The sequence below is a fragment of the Diadema antillarum genome, unplaced genomic scaffold (genome assembly GCF_040938485.1).
Source record: "Diadema antillarum isolate AM-2024a unplaced genomic scaffold, OU_Dant_1.0 scf00000197, whole genome shotgun sequence".
In the NCBI taxonomy this organism is placed as follows: domain Eukaryota; kingdom Metazoa; phylum Echinodermata; class Echinoidea; order Diadematoida; family Diadematidae; genus Diadema; species Diadema antillarum.
In genome coordinates, this window is record NW_027271086.1 from 2,735,033 (window position 1) to 2,748,889 (window position 13,857).

The 13,857-nt window shown below is 40.8% G+C and overlaps 1 protein-coding gene across 1 annotated transcript in view; it reads right to left on the reverse strand.

The window, feature by feature from the left end:
* The window catches only part of LOC139723693 (sushi, von Willebrand factor type A, EGF and pentraxin domain-containing protein 1-like), a 73,416-nt gene that overhangs the window by 24,739 nt on the left and 34,820 nt on the right, over window positions 1–13,857 (reverse strand). Inside the window, 10 exon segments of the mRNA XM_071634916.1 lie at window positions 417–578; window positions 1,566–1,727; window positions 2,887–3,048; window positions 4,980–5,249; window positions 5,732–5,890; window positions 7,259–7,328; window positions 7,759–7,877; window positions 9,160–9,351; window positions 12,268–12,507; window positions 13,352–13,600. Of these exon segments, the coding sequence (XP_071491017.1) occupies window positions 417–578; window positions 1,566–1,727; window positions 2,887–3,048; window positions 4,980–5,249; window positions 5,732–5,890; window positions 7,259–7,328; window positions 7,759–7,877; window positions 9,160–9,351; window positions 12,268–12,507; window positions 13,352–13,600 (1,785 nt within the window).

Genomic DNA, 13,857 nt, shown 5'->3' on the forward strand with positions numbered 1-13,857 from the left:
CCAGATTTCCCAATATAGAAGCCTTTGTTACGTCATAAACCCTCAGCTGCACGGCGCGCAGAAACTAGAGCAGATTGCTAGAGCACGCACTTTAGTACGCGCATGCAAACCTCAAATACACGCAGCCTGAACTCCTAAGTTCATTGACCCTACCTGCCAAAATATAAAAAACCCTTCATAAATTCCCCCAAAATTCTCCGATCACTACTAAAATGTAATCATCTGCTACTTGTGTCATTCTAAACCTTTCCTGCAAGTTTCATTCAAATCCATTAACTACTTTTTGAGTTATTTTGCACACGGACAAACTAACTAACTAACAAACGAACATACATTGTACAAACCAACGGTAACGAAAACATAGCATCCTCCCTTGGCGGAGGTAATTATCATTCATCAGAATTTTACACACTCACTTCTACATCCTCTGATGGAGGAGATGCCAGGGTTGGAGAAGGGGAAATCGGCAGGGCATCGGAGACAGTAGGTGAAGCGGTTGCTCATCTTGAATGTCCCTGCCGGACAGGGGAGGCAGGGCTCCAGACCAGTGGCTGACGTGTGACCACTGGGGCATGGGGCTGTGATGGGAGGAGGAGAATTAAGACAGGATTATAAAGCGAGGGATCATGGACTACTGGTGGTACATGTATCTGTCATTACCAAAGCACTGCGATTGTCTCTATATCTCTCTCTCACTCAAACAAAGAACAGGAAACCTCACACGGCCCATTCCCACTGTGAACATTGAAATCTAGCAATGCTTGACAGTCTCCAGTTACCATTCAGTGATAACATGTGATGTTACCACGGTTGGAGAATACAAAATGTATTCATGAGTTTTTGACACCACTTAATACATATGCATGATTATCTGGACAGCAGTCTAATTGTATGATTGATCATTTTAGGTTCCCAGCACAGCTTTTAGTGATGTTGGCCTCTATTAATAAACATGCAGAACAATAACAGAAAAGAGACAACCTAAGGACCAAATATATCATGTATCTCTTGTACCTCATACTGCACATCACTGTTGGGGCAACAAAACCTTGTATCTAAAAAAAGTCAAATATTCAGGAGAGCAAAAAAAACTTGACAGCCAACACTATAACAAATGGGATTGCCCTTCCTTTGACATGCCATAATGGCTTCATTCTTTTTTCTTTTCTTTTTTTTTTTTGGTTGGGGGGTATTAAGGCAGCTATGATTTGGACAGGATATTACTTAACTGATTACTGCAAAACATGATATTTTAGCGGCATGATATTTTCGCGAATATGAGCCGATGGCCTTTTTCATGGCATGAAATTTTTGTGAAGTGCCTCTGGCATTCAATGCATATAGTGTAGACAAGAGCCTTTGCGTGCATTTTAATTTCGCGAATCTTGGCTCTCACGAAATTTGTGAAAGTAAAATGCATGCGAACATTCCTCGTTTTACAGTCTCTGACGAATAATACAAAAGGCAATTTTCGATCAACAACTTTTGAGATACAAGGTTTTATCACCCCAGCACTGACATATCTTTTTAAAGCAAAAGAGATATGTGACAGGCATGCTCCCCACCTCTGCACTGGGAGGGGTTGGCAGCCCCAGGATCGGCCGTCTGTAGCCTCCTGGGACATGGGATGCATTCCGTCGCTCCCCATTCAGACTGGTAGTTGTTGATTGGGCACAGCTCACACAGCTCCAGGCCCGATGGGGAGTGGCTGCCTGGTTGGCAGAGCTCTGCGAAGGAAGAGACGACAAGGTGAATGACATATTGTACCTTTACGATGTCACTTTGACAGTCGAAACATATATTGGAGTAGCACACAAATCGTCTAGAGGTGCGAAAATATACATTGTACCCCACATTTCTCATGAGAAATGCTCAGGAATTGCATACAGTGTACCTATTTTTAGTGATGTGGGTTGTGTACACTTGTTCCTTCCTGTATTGGATTGTGAAGAAAATACATCCTCTCCAGATTTAGTGAGGGAAACTGAGGACAAAGTGTCTTGTTAATTAAAGGACAAGTTCACCTTCATAAACATAAGGATTGAGAGAATGTAGCAATATTAGTATAACACATCAGTGAAAGTTTGAGGAAAATTGGACAATCCGTTCAAAAGTTATGAATTTTTGAAGTTTTTGTGCAGTAACCGCTGGATGAGAAGACTACTGCAGTGTGTGAATAACTTAGATGTCACATGCGTACAACAATATAAGGAAAATATAAAGAGAATTTCACAAAATTTCATCTTTTGAAAAAAGTACACATTCCCCCGACTCGTTACCGACAAATGTTATGGGTAATATCATTCCCCCTGCCTTTAGAAAGAGTCATGTCAAGTGCTCTTTTATTATGCGAAAAAAGTGAAAATATGTTGAATTTTCTTTACATTTTCTTTATACTGTTGTACGCATATGACTCACAAGCTGTAGTAGTCTCCTCATCCAGCGGTTCCAACACAAAAATTTTAAAAATTCATAACTTTTGCATCGATTGTCCAATTTTCCTCAAACTTTCACTGATGTGTTCTACTAATATTGTTGCATTCTCTTAACCCTTATGTTTATGAAGGTGAACTTGTCCTTTAAGGATGCAAGTGTGGTGGCAGGGTTTGAGACCTAAACCTTCTAACTGAAAGTCTCCTGTGCAATCCAATGCACGGCTGCTAGCCTCTACAAATTAAGAACACAGTGATGCCCAGTAGAAACATATTTTGAGGGCAATAAACATGCATTACTAAGGTATGCCTAATCAAATAAAAAAAAAACCAACAACAACACTTGTTCATTTCTAATTAGATTTGTGTGTCCTAGATAAACAAAAATACAACAATTACATATTGTTTAACCACATCAGTTGGTACAGTAACTCTGCTGATGCAACCCCCTCACCTCTGCATTCATCCAGTGTTGTAGCTTTGTTGGTGAGAGTAGAGGTACCCAGAGGACATGGCTGGCACTCTGTCTGACCCACCCTATCCTGGAAGGTTCCACGAGGGCAGTATTCACATGATGACATGGACTCGTTGAAGTAAGTCCCATGGATGCACGGAACTACAAACAGATGCACAATGAAATGGACACAAAAGTCATAAATGATCTCAGTGACATGGATTACTTTGTTGGCCCTGTGAGATCTTGGCTTCAAATTTGATTTCACTGATGAGAGAGACTCGGTGATGATGAATAGTATACAAATATACCAGGCCTGAGAGGCTCTGGTTAAAACTATGCGCATGAGGTAACTTCAGTAGCACTATTTTCTGAGGGGCTGCGCCCCTCAGAAAATAGTGCTACTGAAGTCAACGAAGGCACATAGTTTCAACCGGTGCCTCCAAAAATTGGCTTGGTATATTTGTTTTATATCCCTCCCAATGAATTTAAGAGTATTCGACTGCTGGTATTCTGTAATTTACCTCTTTTTTAAGGGCATCTTGCTTTTATACTTTTCAAAAAGATTGACTAGTCATTCACGCTCGGGAAAGCAGCTCAGCAGGAGGGCAGCGCGTACGCGTACTATGAAGAGACAACTGCGCGCTCAGCCGCTGAAGTGTACTCGGTGCATTGCTGTACAACGTACTGGTAAACATGCGCAAACTGCAAACTCACTACGCGCTTCATACATGCAATACGCCTATCCGATCTGTCAACAAGTACGTTCGGTTGCCAGTGCGGTGATGTGCGTGCTCGAGCTGATCAACGATGTGACTGTGAGCTGCAGTTGATTGTGTTTTCTGTCGTCTTTCTACCTAGCTGTCATGTCTGCACATGAATATGGACTATCATTTCCTGTTAAAATGCAAGTATACATTGTAAATTTGGGTAGCATTCAGTAACAGCGTATAAGGTTAGATTAGGCACTGGAAAAATTCTAGCAATTAAAGCATCGAGTGCCACTGTGAACAAGTTAGACTCTAACTTACTCGTTAGACACTCTAAAAATAATTATTAGGAATGAGATTACGGGAAATAGGGCCTACTGTTAGACAGGTAGAACTAACGTTAGGCTTAACTAGCGCTAACGTTAGAGCAGGCCTACTATCTACTGCAGTTTCGTTTGTCAACATCTTTTGGGTGGGTCGCTCGAGTTTAATAGTGAACTGCGAGACCAACTTTCAAACGGCGAAGCATGAACTCCCCAAAGGCCTACGGTACGTCGAAGAACCCTAGCTTGCTTATTGTTGTCTAATTATAGATCTACGTAGAATGAGGGCTTTATAAGTGTCTGAGTCTGAGTCTCTCTAACGTAACCCGTGTCGCATTGAGTGTATGCGTGCCTTGTGGTTCTCGCGAAGTGCAGTGATCTAAGGCGCTGCGATACCCATTCATTTGTACATGAAATCTCTCGCGAAGCAAAGGTGCTGCGATACCCATTCATTTACACGTGAAATATTTCGCGTCGCGACGCGAAGCAAAAAAGGGGCGAAAATCACCAGCGTGGTATAGTTTTTACCATTTCCCTAGGGAGTACAGTCTTTCGCGGATTTGTATGGTAGAATTATGTTTTGTTGTTTACAGTGCTCTCGACCAATCAGAGGATGAGAAGCAATTTGTGAGGGATATAATATCTGATATAAAGCCTTACTGAGCTTATGAAGAAATAGATATATGGATTTCTCACCTGGTAAGCATTAATCTCGCTCAGAGTGAAACACTGGTTTACATCCCATACAGGGCACTCCTGCTACAACAAACATGCTGATTATTGCAAATCTCGTTATAATGAAGTAAAAATGCAGGTCCCAAATTGAATACATATATATTCTATTCGTTTGGTCATAACTAAATTTTGATACAATGAAAGAAAGAGTGTAGATCGAAAGGACTTTGTTATAATGGGAGGTGCCTGTAATTGCTTTTTGACTCTTATGAGAACCATCTCAGAAAGTCTGTAAGATTTCACATGGCCCAGGCGATACTATCTCAAACAGGACGTTGTTCTCTCTTTGCATGCTTCTTTGAATATACCAAACTCGAGGGCTCACCACACTGGGCATCCCTTCCTCTTCCCTGCCGCACCGATCCTGGCGAGCACTCCGCTTCTGGCTCCTTCCGGATGACCCTAATCCGCCACACCCTGACCCCGCCCTCCCCGTCCAACCCCTCCATGCTCCGGTTGGCGCCGCTCTCGATGCTCCCGTTGTTGAGGTTGGTCTCTATGCGGTTCGAGATCTGCGACGTCTCGGCTACGACCTTGTCGTAGGACTGGGCAGAGAGGCCCTGGTCTGGTGTCGTGTCGTTGGGGATTACCGATGCTATAGTGCACAGAAAACAACAACAACCCAGCAACAGATGTGAAGGATAAATGACATATAACAATCACTTTGGTGGCCTCATTGTACAAAAAAGTGCAAAGCGATAAAACTCCCTTCTACTATTCCTCTTTCTGTCCTGGATACTGCAAATTGTTGAATGGCCGATGTAATGACTGTATGAGTATCCATTATCAAATACAGTAGATGCAAAAGTAAACTTAACCTGTTGAGGACGGACCGATTCTGCTTTTAATAGCACGCATTTCCCAGACACCTGCCCGAGTACACAATGTATACTCGGGGCTATTCTGCAACGGGTTAAGCGGTATACATACAAACAACATTTATTCTACGAAGCTACATGTGACTAACAAATATGTACCACTTGGCTAGAGTAAAGTTCAGCAGAGAGAACAAGTGAGGCATCAGCCAAAATTGAAATATCAAGACAGGATAGAGGATTGAGGTTTAAAGGTACCAACCATTTATGACGACGTTGACGAAGAGGTTTGGGGTGGCGAGCAACCTGAGGCGTTGAGGGTTGACGCTGATGTCACCTGGCCCCTGGAGGGCTTGAGGGGCCCCTGGTTCCAGATCTCCATGGAAAGTGGGAGGCAAGCCATGGAGGAGGGTGATGGGATCTGTTAGGAGCAAATGAGAATAAACTACTGAAGTAATCACGCATCAGTAATAGTGACAATGATAATGATGTCTCATGTCTGGGCGTTAAGTCTGTCACTACCATCAACAGCCTGACTTTAATATGCACATGAATGCTACGTAATCTCAATGGGCATTGAAATAATGAGTTGTAGTGAGTTGCCTTACATGCTTTTTTTTCACATTATGATATTCAAACTTGATGTTTTTTGTTGCGTACTGCACATTCTGTACCTTGTAGTGTCCTACATGTACATGTCTGCTTTTAGTCTTACTATGTAATATGTATTTTGTCTCGTTTATGATTATTACCTCCGCCAAGGGAGGAGGTTATGCTTTCGTTACTGTTGGTCTGTTGGTTTGTTTGTTTGTTTGTTTGTTTGTTTGTCTGTGTGCAAAATAACTCAAAAAAGTAGTTAATGGATTTTGATGAAACTTACAGGAAAGGTTGAGAATGACACCAGTAACAAATGATTAAATTTTGGTAGTGATCCAAGAAATTTTTGGGAATTTATGAAGGATTTTTGATATTTTGACAGGTAGGGTCAATGAACTTGGGAGTTCAAGCTGCGCATTTTTGAGGTTTTCAAACGCGCACTTAAGTACGTGCTCTAGTTTCTGCTAGGGCGAGGCGCGCAGCGCAGCTGAAGGTGTATGACGTAACAAAGGCTTCCATATTGGGAAATCAGGCGATTTTTCAGCATGTATACCTATGGGTGGAAATCACTGATCTCTATGGAAGAGCCCAAAGAGCTTTTCCCCAGTGATGGAGAGGAGAAAAATCTCTTTGGGAAGAGCAAGATCATTGGTGGAAAGTAGCTGCTTGGCGGAGGTCTGCGCTCTCAGAGTGCTTTTCTAGTTATGAAATGATCTCTTTCCTTTTTTTGGGGGGGGGTGGGGTGGGGATAACCTTTGAAAGGCTGGTCTTAGCCTATGTTGATTCCTCCACCCTATAAATATTTTTACTTACATTTCCATATGCTTGCACGCTTCAATATAATGTAACTGTCTTTTGATTTGTGGAATTGAATTGGATTGAATTGGATTGAATTGGATTGAATATGAATTGAATATGAATACGAATTGAATTGAATTGAATTGAATTGAATTGAATTAAACTGAATTGAATTGGATTGAATTGGATTGAATTGGATTGAATTGAATTGAATTGAATTGAATTGAATTGAATTGAATTGAACTGAATTGAAGTGGATTGAATTGAATTGAACTGAATCGAACTGAATTAAACTGAATTGAATTACATTCAAAACTGACACTTTACGGAAGATGCTCCAATTAAAGGAATACACCAAACAGATATACACGTTTCAGCAACTTGTAATATTTACCCTTTGAGTCACATCTGGCCTCTACACTGGACAGTCTGCAGGTCACTCCATCTCCACAATAGTTTCGAATCTGGAAAGAAAAGCACAAAGTAAACAATGATTTTCACTTAAAACTACAGTTCTTGGAGCGTAAAATAATATTACTGTCATACAGTGCACTCCTGTTATAACAAACACAGTAGACATTCTCATCACAACACAGCTTGTTACAACAAAGTAAAATTTCTTTATACACTTTAATGTTTGACTATAATAAAATGTCAACATAACAAAAGAAAACTGCTGGCCCCAAGGACTTTGTCATAATGCGAGTTTCCAGTACTGTATTCAGTTATCATAAGCAGTTTGTGGTCTTAGCACTGCAATATACAATTGTACACAATCAAACATCTTCAATTATCAAAATACAGGAAATAAGCAAAGTATTATGCATATTTTCTGAGCTTCTGAAAATTACTGATCACTGAATGAATGATTAAAGACTGGATCAGGTGTCTTACCGGTTCATCCAAACTGGAGGAAAGTATTTTCTCCACTCTGCGAGCAAAGGGCGTGTCACAATCGCTCGTTTCGTACAAGAAGGTCATTGGTTGGAGTACATTGTTGGCATGGTGGGTTTCTGAACAGGAAAAAGGAAATAAAGCACAGTGATTTAATTACCTTGGAATCATCATCATGGTTGCATATTACTTCCAATGAAAAAGGAGTTCTATATCTAATCAAACAAAAAATCTGTTTGAACTGATAGTTTGTAGGTCTGATTTCTATCCCTAATATTCCAGATTATTCCACAGAGATCTGAAGTCATAACTGCATATCTTCTCTTTGCTGGCGAGGACATTTTATTTCATTCCATTTCATTTCATTTCATTTCAGTCTTTTATTGTCCACATCATGGATATTTGTTTTGTTCACATCCAAGCAAGCATGGTATTATTTGCTCCCTAAAAATAATTTGTAACATAATTGACACTCCCCTGTGGCTAGAGTCATAACCATGGTTGGTGTCATGGTTTTACTGCCATTAAAAACGTTTCACCATAATCTTACAAGTGAGGTTGTCACAGGTGCTGTGGCCACCTTGAATTATGCTATCCACATGAAGTCAGTTCTTACATAAAAAAAGGTAAAAAATACATAATGTAAAATGAAAAAAAAAAATCTGAAACCTCTTTCTTAACCCGTTGAGGACGAGTCCCGAGTATACTCGGGCATGTGTCTATGGGAAATGCATGTTGTAGCAAAATCAAACCGTCCTCAATGGGTTAAGAGGTATCACACTTATTACTTACTACAGTTTCCTAAATTTCATACATTGAACAATTACAAACAGAAAGCCTAATTTTTTATTTTATTTTTTTTTTTGGAGGGGGGGGGGGGAAGCAAAAGTGAATGGGATAATTACTGACACCATGACTGCTCACAAATTAATTTTTACCTGGTACAGACAACAATCCTTGTACAAGAACAAAATCTGACTTTATATGTAGTGTATTTAATAATTCATTCTTAATATACAAATATTTGCAGCAAGGGTTTTTGAAGGAGAAGGTGGTTAATTAATCTCTATTGTTGTTGTTTTTTTTTGGTTCTGTTTTGATTTATTTTTGCCTGTGGGTATACAGAGGGATTTTATCAGTACATTGATATATAATGGAGATCACAAAGAAAAAAAAAACACTGACAGTTTTTTCCCATAAAATATATTTTGCCACACTGCTCTTCTCAAGCTACTGTGTCATTGGAAGGCAAATCTATACTGTAAGCAACATTAAAAAAAAAAAATCTTATTCAAAGTTATCAGTACTTTAACTATGCATACATACAAGATAGCTATAAAGGCTAGACAAAGTAGAGCTAGAAGCCACAGAGCCTGGCCACTTTTCTGTGTTGAGTGATACCTGAGCAGTCATCCCAGGGTACCTTGCCATCTGGATGCCAGGTGCCATCGAGGGCGCAGAAGTACTGGCCCCTGGGGCGCGTGGACAGGGCATAGCCGGGCCCGCAGGTGACGGTGCAGTTCATCCCCTGGGTGGTGTGAAGGCAGACGGCAGACCCGCCAACAGGGTCCCGAGGTTTCTGGCAGAGGTTCTCTACAAGGATGAAGTTGGAGAGGGGGATGGAGAGCACAAGAAGAGAATATTATCCCATTGAGGAAGGACTGATTTTGCTACAACACGCATTTTCCATAGACACCTGTCGCAAGTATACTCGGGACTCGTCCTCAATGGGTTATTCAAAAGTTCTTGAATTTAGGAAAGACTGACCTCTCTCTGCTGGTATAACAAGAAAAGAAGCTAGCCATTACTTACAAAAAAAAATCCTTCTTTGCCCTAGCAATGACACAATAATGTGATTATGAATAAAAATGTATACGATTCTGGCAAATCAGATTTGAAGAATGATACAAATTACAACAACAGCATATCATTCTTGTTTCATGGATAATGAAAAGGTGTGTATTTTTTTACCGATGAAATGTCTACTCATGAAAGTGAGACACCACCTTAATGATTTGAATAATCATTGAATGGTTTTAAATATCCCACATGATAAAAAGATACACACTAGGCGCCACTGCCAGCATACTGTAAGTTAATTTTTACTTGAAAGCAAAACTTTATTCTATTTGCTCGAGAGATAAACAAGAAGCAGAAACAAACAGGCACTTTGAAAATGAGAATTAAATCCCAATGATTTTAACTAAATCAATCAAGCAATCTACGACAACCAGACAAGTGGATTGCACAAATTATTTCATGCTTCTCAATGACTGGCAAGTCTCAATGGCTTGCTTGTGATCAGTCCCTTTAAAGCCATCAGAGTAGAAAATGTAAATAATGTTGGTATTTGAAAAGTAGTGAAACTGTAGTCAGCAGAATTTTGTTCTTTCACATGGTCTTTTCACTCATCACCAACTGCTGAAGATGGCAGTGATGGGGGGGGGGGGGGGGGGGGAAGGGGGAGGAGAGAATCTTGGTCTTTGGTCAATTTAGTCACTTGCAACTCCAAAATATGCTTAAGATGATCTCGGTAGATACACTTGACTTGACTAGACTAGACTAGAATCAAACAAAAAGACTTGTTTCGACAAATTTGTATTTCTTTGATAAATGCACTCACAAGAAATAATTTTGTCCATCTTTTCTATCAAATCATTGTTATGCTGTAACCAGGGAGGTGGAAAGAAAGATGGAGATGGCACTCTGAGAGCTTCCCTCAGAGAAAAAATCAAGTGGTCTTACACCGATTAAAGTCTTGAAATCCAACCCTCATTCTGTGATAAATATGTCAAAATCTGGCCTTATCGGTCCACCCATCACCCTCCGGCGCACTAGAGTGACGCAACATGATCTCCTTTCCAGGCCTTCCATAAACACACGCTCCTAAAAATCGGGCTTTGAAGCGATGCGTGGCACCGACAAAATGACATCATATTCAACATTTTGGCAGTCTATTACATTCAGTGAAAGACATCCCCCTTCGAAAGCTACAACTTATGGCTCAAAAATTGGGTAGCGTGGTATGTCTATACCTTTCGCTGGTTCAGCAGACTGTGCTGAGGAGATTGCCGTTTGAACCAGCGAAATCGGTACACAAACAACGGAGTTACTGAGCAGTTAGTTTTGTGCGCTAGAGATGTCATCATATTGTTTCTGTATCGATTATGAGAAATTCCGCACATTTCCGCAATTTTTTTATAGTTAGAGAGGTAGGCCTGACCTTGATCTTCAAAATGATATAAGTTATATGAGCGTGTTCGAGCGTGTTTTCAAACAGTTCGAGTGTAAAAGTAGTGCTTCATAGAGACCGAAGCGGGATTTCATTCGTCTGCACCCGAGCGAGCTGGGGCTTTTCAGCGTACTCGTCGGGTTGTTGTAGGGCCGCCGCGTAGGCGTCGGGACAGCGTTCGTTGCCGTTGTTTCGGTGAATTTGAGTTACTAGTAAATACATATTGGAATGGAAAGTTGAGTGTTAAAAAGTGTAAATTAGACATATCAGCCTTGATTATAATAATTTTCCGTAGAGAATTAAAGATGATATCTATAAAAGCCTAGATGTATGATGCTGTAAGTATATTTTAGGGGGGAAAATAGAGCTTAGTATACAGTGTTTCGCCTCACTCTCCCTCGATCATTCATCGGTAAATACCGGTAATCGGCTTGACTCTACCCCATGCTAATGTTACAAAAAATTGAATTAAAAAGTAGTAGAGTACACCTCTGGAGCTAGTAGAATCTAACGTTTAACAGTGGTTAGATTCTAGTTTGTGAAATACTAGAGTCTACTAGCTAGGACTAACGTTAGGTATGCTTTTGCTAGGCAGCATACCTGAGGTGACGCTGCGCTATTAAACAGTGTCCTGAGCCTTGCCCTTGCCTTGGCCTCCAATTTCTAAGCCAAGGCCCAACTAACTTTCTGAGTTTCAGTTTCAATTGTAAATCAAATTTAGTTAAGTTGCTGTGTCAATGTGATTTTGAATTTGCTAAAGAAGCAATTCCTCCTCAACAAACTCGTCTCCGTCAAAATCACGATCGCCAGAACCACCACCACTGCTTACACCACTGCTTACACTCTAGAATTCTGTGCTCACACCGTAGGACGCCATTTTATTCCCCGACCACAATGCATTTCGCGTCGTGAGTTTCCGCCACAAGATTTACGACTTGCAGTGCGCCGAGCGTGAGTAATGGGATTACGGGAGGGGGAAAAAAAACACTGTCGGGGCCACGCATGACTTCAAAGGAAACTCAAAAGAGCACACTCCATCTTTCTTCCACCTCCCTGCTGTAACAGAGTAATAACAGCTTTTACAGGTATAAATGAACTGCAGCTCCCATTTCAATGACAAAAAAAAAATGTTAATGTACATTACATTTGGACAGTAAGTATGTAGGATGATATCATTCTTGTTGGTTGATTTTTCTCGTCTATGAAAGTCACATACAAACTGGAAGGGGATGGCACCCTACGGCAAACATGAACCCAGTGTCGAGAGCATCACATACGTTGCACATCTATGAAGATGACACAGGATCGCGTGTTCCCCGCCTCATCCGTTGCCAGGTATTCGACGGATGTGCGCCCCAGTGGGAACAGGCTGCCGGGGGCGTGCGACCGCGTGACCGTGAGGGCGCTGCCGGAGTTGTCGGAGAAGAGCGGCTCGTCCCACATGACCCTGTGCTCCTGCCGCGACGTGATGACAGTGCTAGGCGATCGGCAACGACTGATGGAGGGCGGTTCTCTATCTACAAAATACCAGAACAAATCACACCATGCTACTGTCAGCAGGAAACTAGCAATGGCAGCTATAAGGACTGTGATAGAGTCTTCATATGCTTGCAACAAGCAGTTTGATTAGTTGATGAAGATAAAATCCATAGCAGCGCTTCTAATTTCATGCTATGAATATCTGTCAGCCTTCTGGCTTTTTTTGGCACTATCAATTTCTGTAAAAAGAAAATATCCTGTGTTTGTGTGCATATGCATATGCATTCACCCGTCCCCTGCCAAAGCCTAAAATTTCTGAAACATTTGGCTATAGAATTCGCAAGATACCTGCATTAAAAAGTTTATTGTGTCTTGCATCCATGTGTGCGCAACATTTCATTACCCTCATTTCTTTTGAGATGTACACTGATGCCATATAAACACAAAGGACATTCATGGAAATCAAATACTTTATTTATACTTTATACACAAAAATTACTGTCATTAGTAAGAAGACAATTTGGCACGTGATATCTGTTGTACGACCATATTCATGACAATGTACTGGTCAACATCATTTGAATACCATACCACATTAAATTGTTCCCTGATCTTAAACTTCTTCATGGTTCATACATAGTAAATCTGTCAATTTCAATATTGCCATGATAGAAACTTTAAACAATAGAAAAAGATAAAGTTTACATTTGACAACCATGAATAATGACAACAATTACACAGCCAAAATGAACTACCTTTCACCTGCAAATGTTACTGGAAGGAAAATGTTGATTTAAGTTTTGTTTAAAAAAAAAGAACAAGGAAACAAAACAAACTATATACTGAATGCATTATCTCTAAAAAGGAGAAGTATTAATTTACCTTCCACAATGACACTGAAAACACACTGGGCCCGATTTTGTGACGCATCCTCTGCTATGTAGGTGACATTCCAGTGTCCAAGGGGGAATTCCCATGGTGATTCCACATTTGGGATGGCACGCAGGGTGGGAACTTCCCCAGAGTTGTCAGTGGGAGTGGGGACAGTCCATGTCACCAGGGTGCTGTCTCTGCGAGGGGCGGTCTCCACGGTGATGGGCGATGGGCACACCAGGTTAGGCACTGTGAAATCTACGCAAAGGGAAAACACAAGAGACATTAGTGGATTGAGTGAACCTTTGAACTTCACCAACATACATTTTTGCACCTCTCCTCCTCCTTCAATTCCTCTCATCATCATCATCATCATCATCACTTGTCATCATCATTATTGTCATTATCTCCATCATCTCCATCATCATCATCATCATCATCATCATCATCACAGTATTAATCATCATCAGCTTCAACATCTTCATCATCACCATCAGCATCAGCTTAATCATCAT